Source organism: Notolepis coatsorum (assembly GCF_963971535.1).
Source record: "Notolepis coatsorum genome assembly, chromosome: 1".
Taxonomy (NCBI): Eukaryota; Metazoa; Chordata; class Actinopteri; order Aulopiformes; family Paralepididae; genus Notolepis; species Notolepis coatsorum.
In genome coordinates, this window is record NC_140165.1 from 90,361,654 (window position 1) to 90,378,824 (window position 17,171).

The 17,171-nt window shown below is 42.6% G+C and overlaps 1 protein-coding gene across 1 annotated transcript in view; it reads right to left on the reverse strand.

The window, feature by feature from the left end:
- LOC311241999 (uncharacterized protein) overlaps positions 1-17,171 on the reverse strand; it is a gene marked incomplete at its 5' end in the record, with an annotated part of 190,067 nt that overhangs the window by 107,130 nt on the left and 65,766 nt on the right. Inside the window, 5 exons of the mRNA XM_084330953.1 lie at positions 1,728-1,834; positions 4,421-4,555; positions 7,238-7,276; positions 7,737-7,877; positions 8,238-8,405. Of these exons, the coding sequence (XP_084187079.1) occupies positions 1,728-1,834; positions 4,421-4,555; positions 7,238-7,276; positions 7,737-7,877; positions 8,238-8,405 (590 nt within the window). The remainder of the gene's footprint in view (positions 1-1,727; positions 1,835-4,420; positions 4,556-7,237; positions 7,277-7,736; positions 7,878-8,237; positions 8,406-17,171) is intronic.

The window sequence follows — 17,171 nt, forward strand, 5'->3', positions numbered from 1 at the left end:
AACAGCCCCTTTGAAGCTCTGTAGCGGGCTATTGTGTCATCATCTTAAGACATAGATTGAAAAGTATCTGCCCGATTTGTACAAGTAATAACAAACATTTTGAAGGAAAGAACCTGTACTTCCATATAATGTAAAGATAATTATTTAAGATTGCTTAAGAATACCCTATTATCTGTGCCTGGTCACAATTATAGGCAGACAGACATAATATAGACAGACAGAAAGGTATATAGGCAGACAGATATATATACAGACAGAAATGTATATAGACAGACATACAGTAAATGTATATAGACAGACAGAAAGGTATATAGGCAGACAGATATATAGACAGGTTTATAGACGGACACAGACAGACAGGTATATAGACAGACAGACAGGTATATACAGTGTAACTGAGGGGTACAATTCCCTGACTGTATTAATCAAGTATTGATATCATTAAATCACTACCGTCTATGTACTACTGGCCAATACTGTACACAAGTATATTAGATTAGAACACTTCCACAATAACACGGTTTTCCACACAAAATACTCGTTTACAATATTTATTACATAAAGAATATTAGATTACATTACTTTGTCACTTTAGATGCGCTTATAAGGCAAATAGAATGTGCAGGCAAATCAATAATGAATATTAAGGATGATCTCTATGGTACTCTGGGAAAGGGGGTACTACCGGTTGTAAGCCAGCAGAGGGGGGCAAAGCTCTATGAATGTCAATGGTCCACGGAGCTGTAGCAAGGCACCTGGAGACGGTGTTTTACTCCCTGAGTCAGCGGGGAAAAGCAGCCTGGTCCCAGGATGCGCGCCGTGCAGGTGAAAGCCGTGGTGCCTCTGGTACGACAAAGACGGGCTTGAGTGATGTCCCCACGGGCACGTAGATCCCACAGCAGTGGGTGTAGACGGTTCTCTGCTTCCAGCAGCTTGGTGAAGAATGAAGAATAATACTCCTTGCCGGAAAGTGGCACTGCTGGCGGGGTGTAGATCCTCCGTGGTGCGCTGTAGGTATCCTCCGGTGTGCGGTAAAGCACGGTTGAACTTGACGTTACTATACTATTAGCACGGGCAATAAGTGCTCTATGTAGACGCACAATTACTCACTCCACGTGGTCTTTGACTCGTAATGAAGGTTTACTAATAAATAGCGAACGATACATTGAACAAATGTATTAGGATAACACGAGACTCTATCTTGGGGCAATGCGAGCCCTGCTCTGCCCACGTTGCGTAGTGGGTGAGACGTTGCTTGGATAACTGGAACCGAACGAGACAGGGACTAAGAGACTAAGAGGCTAAGGAAAGTTCTACTTTACTTGCGCCATATATATATGCGCTGTGAACAAATAGTACCATTCGTATTTCGCCAGCCGTATTCATGGGCAGAAGCTGGGCATGTACAGACATATCTCGTCGGTACCTTTGAAGTCAGCTCTAGGGGGTAAGGCAGTGGCGCCGGGGGATCGCTTCCAATAGGAGAACGAATATTATGGTCTGTCCTGCTACCAGGTAAAGGGATATTCCGTATATATGTACAAAGAATATACAAGGGATATCAAACGATATACAAATATTATACATGGGATCTCAGGCAATAAATATATATATTCGGTTTAATCTGACCCTTTGTAACATACAGACACAGACAGAAAGGTATATAGACAAGACACAGAACGGTATTATAGACAGAGAGAGAGACAGAGACACGCACACACACCAACCTGCTCACACCAACGAGCCTCTTCACATCTGAGGTGAAGCGGGGAGCCAAACCAGACCACCTAATCATATTACGAGCCTCAGAAACATCGTTCATCTCAAAGTAGACCTGAAATGGAATGAAACATTTACCTTAAGTATTATTATTTATTTAGCTTTTTTCAAAAAAAATTAAAAGCAACATCCATGAAGCAAGTAAATCAATAGTGGCCATGTATTCTACTTAACACATTCCCTGCCATTGGTTATACCTAGGGATGCACCAAATGGGAAATTCTTGGCCGAAACCGATACCGAAAATAGAAAACAGTTGGCCGAAAACCGAATGCCGAAAGGCCGAAAATGATTCATAGAATAGATTTTTTTTTACCAATGTTGTTCAGCTACCTGATTATGGAAAAATATATGATTATGGCAAAACTTAACTTAAATAATAAATAATCACTATTATGGGTATTTTTGTATCACATACAATATAATGTATAGATGTAGCAGTACTGTCTATCTGTATGTCATGTATGTCATATATGTCCTGATGAATTGAAAATGGGGGACCCTGATGTAAACAAGACGAAAGTTTTTCTCTGGTCTGCATCCCCTTAACAATTGTGTGTATTGAGCTGTACTGTATTGTACCCATTCTGCAATCCGTTAATAAAGTTTTCAATCAATCAGAGAGAGAGAGAGAGAGAGAGAGAGAGAGAGAGAGAGAGACGGACATCTGTGCTCTACTGAGCGCACCTTTCTAGTCCCCAGATGAATGCGCTCTCTTGACTTTGGCACAGTAGACACGCGACAGACAGCGTCAATGTGAGAAACACAATCCCTCCCCCTCTCGCTCTGAATAATATGCATATTAGATCACTCAGTGATTAACCGCGACGGGCAGATAGTAAATAAGGATAAACAATGTTAAAGACGCATTTATTGGACTCGTTGCGCGCAGAGTTTACATAGAAACAGCGCGACACCAGAGTCCCAAGAGGAGTATCACGCAGGACTGAAGAGCTCACAGCGCGCATGTAATGACTGAATCCGCGTTTTGATGACATCATCACAACAACACGCGTTAGGTTACAGGTTCTTTCTGTTTCGGTGATATATTTTTCGTGAAAAAACTCTTTCGGCCGAAATTTCGGTGCATCCCTAGTTATACCCATCAATATACCTAGTCTGCCACCACTGTAAGCCTATGGAGATGTTTACCTTCTTTGCAGGGCTATAACTTTTTAAATTTTATTGCTATATCGACATTACTATAGCCCATTCAACATCGATTATCTATCGTTCAGGATGTGGGAACATTATACTTTTTAATTCATACATTCTTACAAAAATACCGTCTAGAATATAAGTATGTTTTTATCGTTTTCTGCAGTAATTCCTAGAACGTGAGTTATAGGCCTAAACGCATATATAGATTATCGATTGCCGTTTCTTCCCTAGACACGCTATATTAAAAAATTCAAATGTACATGATCGGTATAGTTATGATTCATCAAGCGTGGAGGAAAGGGGGGGGGTCGTTTATAATTCCGTGATCGTCAGTAAATGCTTTATGTAGTATGGGTTGATTTATTGATCAGATGGTTTGTAAATAAATAAAGAAATGTACAATTGGGCTGAAAATAACGTTAGTGTCCTCTTACCGTGCGTCAAAGAGACTGGTGGTGAAAGATCCCAAGCATACGACGTCGATCGCTTAGGTCCATTTCCGGTTTGTATGTCGCAATAAACGCCGAAATCATATCGATTATTAAGTTTATAAAGCGATCCATTATGTACATTGTCTCTGTCGGGAGTTATGCAACAATATCTGACGGCCGGATGAAATTTAATCTACGCACAGCAGCCATATCCTGTTTACCAGTGTAACTCGCCCGACCATCCACCAGGCGGCGGTATTGAGCAGTCATTGCCTTCACCTATAGGGTCGAGCTGGAGCGTCGCGGGTGTATATATGAATTATGAATGCCATGGCGAAAAAATGAAATATTGATCTCAATAACGCTGTACAGCGAGGTCTGGCGCTCAAAGCATGGCGGGCAATAACATTTTTAAAGCGTAGATGGCGGTGGATGTGTTAAAGTAAGAGTTCATTTTAAAATGAAACCTCTGCAATTATCTACTCACTCACATGTCAGTCTAAACTCTATTTCAGTTATTGTGTCCTCATAACACACGAGTTAGCTTGCACAGCTCCATCTTAGCTTTCTCTTAAACTATAGGGGACTGCATTAAGTATGGCTGTATGTTTGATGTAATTTAGTCCTCCTAATCTGCCCCACAATGCAAAGCATCCAACACATCCTCTTTTGTTGTTAGTTAGCATTAGCGCGAACATTAGCTACCAAATATTTGAGCCAATGTCAGCTACAAAATGGTGCAGCTAATGCTAGCTACTGCCACGCGTTGTCGTTAGTTCATGCCGCCAGTTGAATGCCAGCAACGCTATATAGCTCCATTGGGAAAATACCGCCCCCTATCGTCTCTCCCTGTGTAACTGCACCCCATTAGATTAGACCGAGGCATCTGAAGAGACCCAAGTGATCGCCGAGTCGGAAAACGTGTGGAATACATATTTACAGTACCCAACACTGAATCAATTAACGCCACAACTTGAGTGAGTCAGGGTGTGTCTGTTTATGTATGTATGTATGTATGTATGTATGTGTGTGTATGTGTGTGTCTGCACCCTGTCAGCGAGCGGCAGGTAGTTCTTGCAAGGCCTGACGTTCACAATTTTCAAGAGTTGTCTGCAAGTGTCAAAACTCCACTTCCTCAGGTCCACGATCAGCAAAGTTTGCAGGAGATTTACATTGAAACATACCTAGAATAAAAGGTAACAATTATTATCATTATTATTATAAATAATACTATTATTACTATGTCCTAGGGCTGACCCCTATTAGTCGATTAATCGGTCGAAAGGAGCCGTAGTCGACTGGTCAACCTCTTAGTCAAATATATAAAAAAATTATAATAATTTAAATGTATAAATATTTTTTTAATCATTCTTTCCAAAAGAAAAGAGGCCTAGAAGCGTGGCTAACGCTAATGGCACGCATACCAGAGGCTAACTGCCTACGAAAACAGGCACAGAGGCACTGAAAGAGGATTTCACCCATCTAATGAACACACTAGACTAGACAAATATCAAGATGTATCCATCAGTGGACCAATTGCATGCTTTTGCAGAGGACAAGAAGCCTTCAGTCGACTGCTTCAGACATTAAGCACCCCCCACAGCCCAAATGGAATGATACATTTAAAAAATATACTTTTTTTTTTATTTTAAATATTTGTCGACCAATAGTCGACTAACGGCAAATGTTGGCCAATCATAGTCGACCATCCAAATCCTTAGTCGGGGACAGCCCTACTATGTCCACATACTACTATCATCATCAATTATTATTAAGGCTGTCAATCGTTTAAAATATTTAATCTGATTAATCGCATGATTGTCCATAGTTAACTTGCGATTAATCGCAAATTAATCGCATATTACTTATCGGTTCTAAATCTACCTTAAACTGATCTTTTTCAAGTTTTAATACTCTTATCAACATGAGTCAACAAATGCTTGTTTTATGCAGCCATTTAACACAAAAGGATGACCCAAATGCATTGCAAATTTGCATCAAATTCGTGATTATATCTCACGGGTCAAACAAACCTGAACGTTATTGCCATAAAATACCGTAATTCCTCTAATAGTAACCGGTATTCAATTAAAAACCGGGTCTCTATTAATGACCGGGTGCGCTGTTGAGCTAAGCAATTATAAGCCGGCCTCCTAATACAAGCCGGGTTTCATGTTAGAGTTATTGTTGTTATATGCTGGCCTGGCTGTGCAGTAAATACCATATAATGGTATGGTGTTAATGTTTACCAAGAGAGTAAGCCTACCTCAGAATTGTATAAAATGAAGTTATTATTATTATTATTATTATTATTATTATTATTATTATTATTATTATTATTATTATTATTATTATTATTATTAATTATTATTATTATTATACCAGTATTGTGATTGCACTATTTTACTTTATTTTACTTTTTTTGACCACCTGTAATTGCACTGTTTACTACCGTATTTCATACAGTACTTGCTTGGTTTCAATAAAGGAACCCAGTACATTTTACTGGGTTCAAACTGACACAAAATGTTGATTTATTCATTATGATCTGTTTGAAAATTTGAAATATAGGCCTCTCTCTTATACATGCCTCCTCCTAATACAAGCCTGGTATCCGCTACAGTTGAAACAAATACAAGCCGGGGTTACTAATAGAGGAATTACGGTACAACGTATATTGTTTCTTTACCTTTCTGTGAACGTCTAGAAAAAAACCATGTCGCAATCTGGTGAAAAATGGCAGAGCTATGGACATTATACAAAAGTAACTGTATTTACAGTAGATTTCATTCACATTCTTTGCTGCCCTGTAACAGGCGCCTGGTGGTACTAAATCTAGATTTAACTCTTCCATTGGAAAGAGGAGATTTGGCCCGATCCATAGATGTATAACTTGACCATAATAAGGTCATTTATAGGCCTGATATTCTATATTCATATTTCAAATTGCATGTGTCTGGATGGCATATAAAAGAAGCAGTGAAGCCAGACCAGCACTCTCAGGTTCAAAATTTAATGGCAGCCTGAAACAAACATGTTTCGGAATTACATATTCCTTCTTCAGTGTTATAGCTTGCCAATAGCATGTGTCTGGATGGCAAAATGCTGTACTGTATCTACAAAAAAAACTGTAAATCATCTGCCCTTTATTCATTTGCTTAGATTCTTAGTAGACTTGATCTCAAGAAGGTGTTGAATGAGCTCAGTGGCTATTTTTCACGTCTGGTCAATGTTGGCATGGTGTTATTCACCGTCAAAGATGAAGACAAAAAAATAAACATTATAATAATTGATATTCTCCTTTGGTTCATTATAATTTACCCAAGCATAGTAACAGACACAATATGTATGACACTGGGAATACATTCCCCGAGATCCATAGATGTCCCTAAATAGGGGTTCCGTGAGCTCAACCGCTGCATCCACACCCCTCTTTTAAACTCATCGGAGACAGAACAAACTCAAGGGGTTACACTCTTACTCAAATCCACATACAAAAACCATTAGATATAGTTTGGCGAGAGGACATCCCAGAATTGGACCCAGAGTTTGATTGGGATGATGTCTGGACTAATGTCACATTGGCTTCCCATAACCTTAAGATCTTTGGCAAACTGTATTTGCTGTATTTTGAGTCTGTAAAAGGTTTCTTTACATTGATAATGTCTGTAAACACTAGAATAAAACAGACCTCTATTCTGATTTACAATAGGTTAAAGAATCTTCAAAAGGCAGTTTCTATCGACAGATCAAACTCTACAAGAATGTATGTGAATACACCCCACATGTACATGGTCAAAGACAATTCAGGATTGGGACTTTAACTCATTAAGTAGTAGAATGAGATTGAAGATGGAGTGACTTACAGTGTTGCTGAGATGCATTAGCTCCTTGTACCACTTAACCTGCAACAGAGCAGAAATAACAGAAATGTTGACGCACAACATGGAACATGGTCTAGCAAACAGCTGCATCTCTGTATGCGTCTGTGTCTGTGCACGGACGTCTGTGTGTGTCTGCATGTGTCTGTGTGTGTGCATGCAGTTCTATTGACATTCTCTACAGCCCAGGTATGTGCTGGTGAGCTGGGAAGCTATTAACTAGTGTGTGTCGGTCCTTACCTCACCATGGCTATTGTTAACTAGTGTGTGTCTGTCCTTACCTCATCATGGCTACTGTTAACTAGTGTGTGTCGGTCCTTACCTCATCATGGCTACTGTTAACTAGTGTGTGTCGGTCCCTACCTCATCATGGCTACTGTTAACTAGTGTGTCGGTCCTTACCTCATCATGGCTATGGTTAACTAGTGTGTGTCAGTCCTTACCTCATCATGGCTACTGTTAACTAGTGTGTGTCGGTCCTTACCTCATCACGGCTACCAACAGATAGTACAGGATCCAGGACAAAATGGAAGGTCAGCTCAAAGCCCTTCAGGCTCACAGGCTTGTCTGTGTTGGCCAGGACAAAATCACAACAGTTGTACCACTGTGGGAACCTCACAAAGGCCTGGAGGAGATGGGGGACAGAGGGAGAGATCAGTGCTGTCACCTGATTGGTCATCTCAGTGTCCACCAGCTAGCCATTGAGACAGGCCGGCATGAAATACCTGGCTAGCCAGAGAAAACAGACTGTATTCATTGTACCTCAGGAGAGGAAGAGAAAACAGACTGTATTCATTGTACCTCAGGAGAGGAAGAGAAAAGGGATTGACTGATATATCAGTTTGTCACTATGTACGGACCATTCTTAAAGTAACAATGATGATTTTTTGATTAGATCAACAAATTGCTTAGTGGACAAAGTCCAATGACTGTTAGTGGACATCAAAGTCTTTAGTGGAGGACAGCTCTACTGTGTGTGTCTTACCCTCCTCTGAAAGGGCAGGATGAAGACATTGAAGCGTCCCGGGACGTAGCCCCAGGGATTGGCCAGGGTGACAATGTCCTCCACATTGCACCCGTCTGTAGGCAGACCGGTAACCATAGCAACTCTATGGCGAGCCATAAAGAGACTATTCATAAGACGACTGACAACCTAGAATTGAGGGAGAGAAAGTTAACTACATATAACCATATCACATGAAGAGTGGAAAAAACAAAGCTGATCATACCCATATTAGTCTAGATGGAAACATAGGTCCACCTGCATGGTCTGGATTTTTTATCGCCACCTGTTTTTTCTTAATCCTTGAAGTATCTATTTTAAGATTTTAACAGGTAACCGGTTGAAATAATGTCCCATGGGGTTTATTTTTAACCCTTTATTACACCTATCCTGAACGAAAACCTGAAAAAGAAAACATAACTTTTGAAGTTAACAACATATAGACAAATTAAAACATTTCCCCAAACAATATTGACCCAAGGAATTCAGTAAAAGTTATTTTTAAGATTCAAACACATGATTCTATTTCAGGACAAGAAAATGCTAAAAAAGCTGAAAATGTTTAGATCACATCTCTATTTTCCCACTTTACTCAAATGTAGTCCATCAGATGAGATCAATTTGAGGTTAATATTGGAAATACAATGTTAGTAAAGATTGTATCATGCTGTTATGCCCTAAATATTGTGTAAACAAGGCCAAAAGTGGAAGACTAATGTGAAAAGACTAATTCGTCCTACAGAGACAAATTAACACATTTTCCTATACAATTTGAAATCCAGTGAAATATGTTTTGTTAAGGTTCAAACAAAGTACTATTACAGTACATCTTCTCTGTTGGCACAACATTAAAACCTAAACTACTAATCATCATCATCATCAAAGAGATCGTCAAAGTCTATCTCTCCAATCTCCATCCTCATCACACTCGTACTCTCCATCCTCCTCATCCACTTTATGTTTTGCATAATCTGCCTCCTTATTAACACAATGGCGCCCGACCACGGAGATATCCGTGTTTCGATTCCACCCGTTGTGGACAGAAGCACGGATATATCCGTGGCAAGTTGTTTTTGCTTTTATTCCATTTTAATAACCTATTCAAGGTCGCCGAGATGCACTGCAGAATTAGATAAAGTGCAATACCGGCCAGATCCTCTTAGGGGCGCTATCGTGATAATGCAGTGTGCCCTGTGGCTGAACGGAGCATTTTTTTTTTCTTTTTTTTTTTTTACTTTAGTTTTCAGTTAGCTGGATTCTGGATGTGCAGCATGTAGTTTGGATTACGTTTTGGATTGCGGATTCCACTATGCAATAAGGAGATTTATCATCAGCCAATGGACATATCGATCTACCAGATGGCGATCGATAACGGGGAAATGCTCGGGGGATCCAACCGGCTCATGGTAAGATCTTTTTCACGTAAATTACAGCCCGATCGAGCCTTGTTATGATACGATACGATCTGCCTATGTGGCTACTTAGACGAACACGGTTATTGGTAATCAATAATAAGAAACGACGTCCCCCGCGTCCCCCCTTCATGCATACATGCTTGAGGATCGTGCCGATCATATGCAGTTTGAGTTTTAACTGTAGCATCTGTATAACGGAAATGCCATTGGATATAACGTTAGTATCTATTAGCCCTTTATCTCGCCTTCCAGGAAATATACTAGACCAAATGCCGTATAACGCTTATATTCACAGTGCTATAAAATGAGAACATATTGATGAAAAATGATTTCTTTAATCCATTTTGAAGGGACGGTTTATGGTCCCAATTGACAATGAGAATGGACAGATAGCAATACTATAAAGTATAGATTTAGCTCTACAAACAGCGCCACGTCCGTTTACATTTCCCGGTCCTCTAGAGATTTATTAGACGCATTTAGACGCATCCCAATGGCCCCGAATGTGTTAGGAGCTTCTTGCTCTTCATGACCAACCTCTCTATATACTGGTGATCCTCCTCTACCAGCATGACCAACCTCTCCAGATATTGATGATCCTCATCTACCATGTCAGCATTACCAACCTCTATACTGATGATCCTCATCTACCATGTCAGCATGACCAACCTCTCATATACTGATGATCCTCCTCTACCAGCATGACCAACCTCTCTATATACTGATGATCCTCATCTACCATGTCAGCATGACCAACCTCTCTATATACTGATGATCCTCATCTACCATGTCAGCATGACCAACCTCTCATATACTGATGATCCTCCTCTACCATGTCAGCATGACCAACCTCTGCATATACTGATGAGCCTCCTCTACCAGCATGACCAACCTCATACTGATGATCCTCCTCTACCATGTCAGCATGACCAACCTCTCTATATACTGATAATCCTCCTCTACCAGCATGACCAACCTCTCCAGATATTGATGATCCTCATCTACCATATCAGCATGACCAACCTCTATACTGATGATCCTCATCTACCATGTCAGCATGACCAACCTCTCATATACTGATGATCCTCCTCTACCAGCATGACCAACCTCTCTATATACTGATGATCCTCCTCTACCATGTCAGCATGACCAACCTCTCATATACTGATGATCCTCCTCTACCAGCATGACCAACCTCTATATACTGATGATCCTCATCTACCATGTCAGCATGACCAACCTCTATATACTGATGATCCTCCTCTACCAGCATGACCAACCTCTCTATATACTGATGATCCTCCTCTACCATGTCAGCATGACCAACCTCTCATATACTGATGATCCTCCTCTACCAGCATGACCAACCTCTATATACTGATGATCCTCATCTACCATGTCAGCATGACCAACCTCTCATATACTGATGATCCTCCTCTACCATGTCAGCATGACCAACCTCTGCATATACTGATGATCCTCCTCTACCAGCATGACCAACCTCATACTGATGATCCTCCTCTACCATGTCAGCATGACCAACCTCTCTATATACTGATAATCCTCCTCTACCAGCATGACCAACCTCTCCAGATATTGATGATCCTCATCTACCATGTCAGCATGACCAACCTCTATACTGATGATCCTCATCTACCATGTCAGCATGACCAACCTCTCATATACTGATGATCCTCCTCTACCAGCATGACCAACCTCATACTGATGATCCTCCTCTACCATGTCAGCATGACCAACCTCTCATATACTGATGATCCTCCTCTACCATGTCAGCATGACCAACCTCTCATATACTGATGATCCTCCTCTACCAGCATGACCAACCTCATACTGATGATCCTCCTCTACCATGTCAGCATGACCAACCTCTCATATACTGATGATCCTCCTCTACCATGTCAGCATGACCAACCTCTCATATACTGATGATCCTCCTCTACCATGTCAGCATGACCAACCTCTGCATATACTGATGATCCTCCTCTACCAGCATGACCAACCTCATACTGATGATCCTCCTCTACCATGTCAGCATGACCAACCTCTCTATATACTGATAATCCTCCTCTACCAGCATGACCAACCTCTCCATACACTGATGATCCTCCTCTACCATGTCAGCATGACCAACCTCTCATATACTGATGGTCCTCCTACCAGCATGACCAACCTCTCCAGATACTGATGATCCTCCTACCAGCATGAACAACCTCTCCAGATACTGATGATCCTCCTCTACCATGTCAGCATGACCAACCTCTCCATATACTGATGATCCTCCTCTACCATGTCAGCATGACCAACCTCTCCATATACTGATGATCCTCCTCTAACATGTCAGCATGACCAACCTCATCATGGCTACCAACAGTTAGTACAGGATCCAGGACAAAATGGAAGGTCAGCTCACAGCCCTGCAGGGTCACAGGCTTGTCTGTGTTGGCCAGGACAAAATCACAACAGTCGTACCACTGTGGGAACCTCACAAAGGCCTGGAGGAGATGGGGGACAGAGGGAGAGATCAGTGCTGTCACCTGATTGGTCATCTCAGTGTCCACCAGCTAGCCATCGAGACAGGCCGGCATGAAATACCTGGCTAGCCAGAAAAAACGGACTGTATTCATTGTACCTCAGGAGAGGAAGAGAAAACAGACTGTATTCATTGTACCTCAGGAGAGGAAGAGAAAAGGGATTGACTGATATATCAATCATGGGAGCATGACCAACCTCTCCATATACTGATGATCCTCCTCTACCATGTCAGCATGACCAACCTCTTTTTTTTATTATTATTTTTTAAACACAACATAAAATTAGACACACAAGCATTAACAGTAAATATCCAAAGTAAATCACAGGACTATACATTCCATTTGAATCAATATAAATGTAGTTTACGAGATATATACCTAATACTTGCAATCCAATCCAATACATACATATGCTCTTGCTCGCTCTCCCCCCCAGGACCCCCACTTGGATAAACCAACCTCTCTATATACTGATGATCCTCTACCATGACAGCAGGATCAACCTCTCCATATACCTCGACCACGGCACTGGCATGCATCGCAGGCTGATAAATGTGTCTGAACTGGAATCCATTGAAGAAGTTGCAGAAGAACCCTAGGTTCCAGAAGGCTTTCAGTCAGCTTGGTGCATTATGGCTGGTGACAGATGAGCTCCAACAGGAGATGGAGTCCTTCACTTGCATTATGTATGGCCATGGTCGGATGAAGTCAGTTGATGCTGTGCGGGCCAAGATGCTGCAGAAAATGGTGGGTCTTGATAAAGTCCTGGATGCAAAATCCAAAGTAGACCTTGAACACCTGCCTCCTCCCAAGGTCTGTCTCATCCCACATGTACAGCGAGTCAACTACAGAGTTGCCTGCTACAAAAGAGCAGACCAGCCAATATTTGAGATGCACGGCCAAAACCTATGATCAGGATATGGGCTGGGAGAAGATGATGGATGAGGGGGTATTAAGAGCCTGTCTGGACGATTGGACCCATCCTCCCTCCTTCTCTTGTTGAGCTACTGGCCCAGAAAGCGGAGTCAGAAGAGCAAAAAGTTCTTAACACATTGACTGCCAGCCATTGTACCCATCAAAGTACCCAGTCTGCCACCATTGAAAGCCTATGGAGATGTTTACCTTCTTTGCAGGACTATAACTTTTTAAATTTCATATTGACATTACTATGGCCCATTCAACATCGATTATCTATCGTTCCGGATGTGGGAACGTTATATTTTTTCATTCATACATTGTTGTGTTAATACCGTCTTGAATATAAGTATGTTTATAAGCTTTTCTGCTGTAATTCCAAGAACGCTAGTTATACTGTAGGCCCAAACGCATATGATAGATTATCGATTGCCGTTTCTTTCCTATACACGCTATATTAAAAAATTCAAATGTATATGATCGGTATACATTATGCTTCATCATGCGTGGAGGAAAGGGGGGGCGGGGGTCGTCTATAATTCCTTTATCGTCAGTAACGGCTTTAGGTAGTATGGGTTGATATATTGATCAGACTGTTTGCAAACAAAGAAACGCACAATCGGGCTGAAAATAACGTTACTGTCCCCTTACCGTTCGCCGATGAGACTGGAAGAAAAAGATCCCAATTATTTGATGCCAATCGCCTAGATCCATTTCCGGTTTGTATGGCGCAATAAACGCAGAAATCATATCAATTATTGCGTTATGGAAGCGATCCAGATGCACGCCAGTGTTTGTCTGTAGTCCCGTAGCAAGATATTACTGCCGGAGGGATTTCCTCGACGCACCGATCATAACTTCCGGTTTTGGCGAGAGTGTAACTCGCCCGACCATCCACCAGGCGGCGGTATTGAGGCGTTGCAATCTCATTCAGGGTCCGGCTGCAGTCCCGGAGGTTGGCTGGATGAATTATGAATGCCATGGCAAAAATTTTTAATATTTATTTCAAAACGACTTTCGCCGTTCTTGGCGTTCAACGCAGGGCTCTACAGTGCGACCATATTGCTCGCATATGCCCCTAAAAATAATTGTGTGCGAACCTCAAAAACCAATTACGCGCACGGTGTGCGAACTGCTGATGACAGCCTAAGTCGTACTTTTTATTCCACTGAGAATCGTTAAAAAACTACAAGTCCCACATTGCACTCAAGCCAACGGTCCAATCACAGTAGAGTGAAGTGACTGGTTTCATGGGAAATAAAGCAAATGACCAATCGGAGGCTCTCATTTTGCTTGTTTACTTCCTGAAACTCCGCCATTGCGATCAGGGCTCTCGTTTTCCGAGACACTAACTTATTATAGTCTCTCTCTTACCAATAGCAATAGATTTTAGAACACCTAGATTTATCGATAGTGTAACTGAGGGGTTACAAAACCCTGACTGTATTAAAGATTGTGATAGATTAAACCACTACTACATATTATTATTATTACTTGCCAGACAGTACAGTTAATTATGGCAGACACTCAATAGACGGCACGGTGACAAAGAGATATCATTTACAGTATTTTATTATTAGCAGCAAATATACAACAGGGAATTACTGGGTCGCTCTTTTATGGCGAATGATATTAGAATGTCAGAGTATCAAAGTCAGTGGGAATGAATAATTCCTAGGCTAAGGATACTAGACCGGGACGCTGCATGGCGTGAGATGGCGATATAGGGGGGCAAACGAGGGTATAGCTGGAGACTGGTGATTTCCTCCCACAGAGTAGTAAGCTCCAGAGGAATGAAGAATAGACGGATACTCAGGCTGGTCACTTGAAGAAAGGGGTTCTCATACGGATCCGGTCCTTATAATCCAAGTGCTCGGTAGCAGGGTAATAGCTGTAATCCAATGCCCGATAGCAATGATGATAGCCAGCCAGCTTCGTCCTCGAAGCTAGCCCGATGTAGATCTTCAGGGTAGTTAAATCCAAACGACAATGGTATTAACGATGCTCTTCTCCACGGTACTACGTTTCCACAAGTCACTATAATCCACCAAACAATGGTTCTACAATATCAAAGTAGTATCTAAAGAGCTACTAGTTATCCGTAACGATACGGCGCGGTAGGTTCCAATGCTCACATGTCCAATAGTTCTGCTGCTAGGTTCACCTCGTGTTCTGATACTAATTACGTTAAGTCCACACACTTGCTAAGGTTCACACTAGTTACTAAACGAACGAACTGCTTGTTAATGCTGCACACCGAACGAACTGCTGTAATGACGAACTCTTCACTTCACGTTAGGTTAGGTCGAACTGCGTTAACGTTAGATTCACACTAAAAGACGAACTGCTGCTGTTTGCGCCTTCCACAATATATACTTAGAGTGCTTTCTAGGGCGCAACCGAATCTCTTGTCCGGAATCAATGCGCTGGCCAAGGGCATGTCTCAACTTGTGCAGACTCGTCTTTGAACTTGTCTGAGGGGCGCGATTCTTGGCGCCGCCAGTGTCAAGGGCGTTATCCAATGAGGAAAGCGAGTAATGCTATGATTCAAACGGAGGCATAAAGGGATATAGCTTATATATATAAATAATATACAAGTTATATAAAACAATAAAACGTAGATTCTCAGTGTTAATCTGGCCCTTCAGAACAGCCGCCTCCTAATTAGTCCGCACCTAATTAGTAAAGGGGCACAGATTAATATTAGGGTCCAGTCAACTTCTCCATACTTCGTTATGAGGAGTTGGAACAATCTACGTGGGTCATGGTCGTCGTCAGGGGAGTCAGGGATCTCCGGCAGCTCTATCAACTTAGCCACAGGTCGGGTGTAAGTCCGCCCTTGGACGATGACTTCTGCCGCTCTGACCTTCCCATCGGCACCAGTAATCACTCTGCTCACGCGGCCGGCTGGCCACGTAGCTCGGGGTAGTGACTGGTCTATTATCATGACGACTGTGTCCACCTTCAGGTTGTCCCTGTCCTTTACCCACTTCTGACGGATGGTAGATAATGGAGGAGGAAGCGGGTCCAAAACTGGTCGGCCAGTACTTGGCTGTGTCTCCACATTCTCCGGCCGTTCATCTCATCTTGTCTGTACACCACCTGTGGAAGGGCAGAGTCCAGCCGCCCCATCAAGAGATAGTTTGGGGTGACTGGGTCGACGTCTGCTACGTCACTTGAGACGTAACCGAGGGGCTTAGAGTTCAAGACGCCCTCGATTTCCGTGAGGACTGTCATCAGGACTTCCTCTACCACGGTCTGGGCCCCAAGTACGGTGTACATGGCAGTCTTTATAGAACGGACTTCTCTCTCCCAGGTTCCCCCGAAATGAGGGGCGTTCGGGGGGTTGAACTGGAATGTGATCTGAGCGGGAGCGAGGCGGGTCTTGAGTTCTTCACCCATAGCCAGGAAGCTCTCTCTCAGTTCTGTGTCTCCTCCTCTGAAGTTTGTCCCTTGGTCGGACAACAACACGGATGGGGTTCCTCTCCGGGCTTGGAATCTCCGGAAGGACATGAGGAATGAGTCTCTTTGGGCTCTCCTTAGCAGAAGAAGTTCGGCTTCTTTGTAGTTCGATGCTTCAAGGTCTGTGGTGGGGGGAATCTCAGGGTGGTGCCATAAGAATGTCCTTTTCGGAGCACTCTCAAGAGTTAAGCAGTCGTCTAGGTTCGGGTCCGTTGGAGCCGGGGCGTGCGTCAGCCCGCAGAACATAGACTTCTTGATCTCTGATTCATCTTGACTCGCCTCCCGTGGTGTGGGGGTGGGCCACTTCTCCTCCGGGAGCTTGAGGAACTCAGGACCGTCACTGTAAGGGTTAGGACGTGTGAGGTCGTCTAAGGACATCCCCCGTGTGATGACATCCGCTGGGTTCTGCTTGGTGTCAACGTATCTCCAACATGCTGCTCCTACTAGGTCTTGGATCTCGGTGACTCGGACTCCGACGAAAACCTTGTACCGACAGGAGTCGGACTGGATCCAGGTGAGCACAGTCATAGAGTCTGACCACAGGATTGTCTCTCGCACCGTTATGGTGAGTT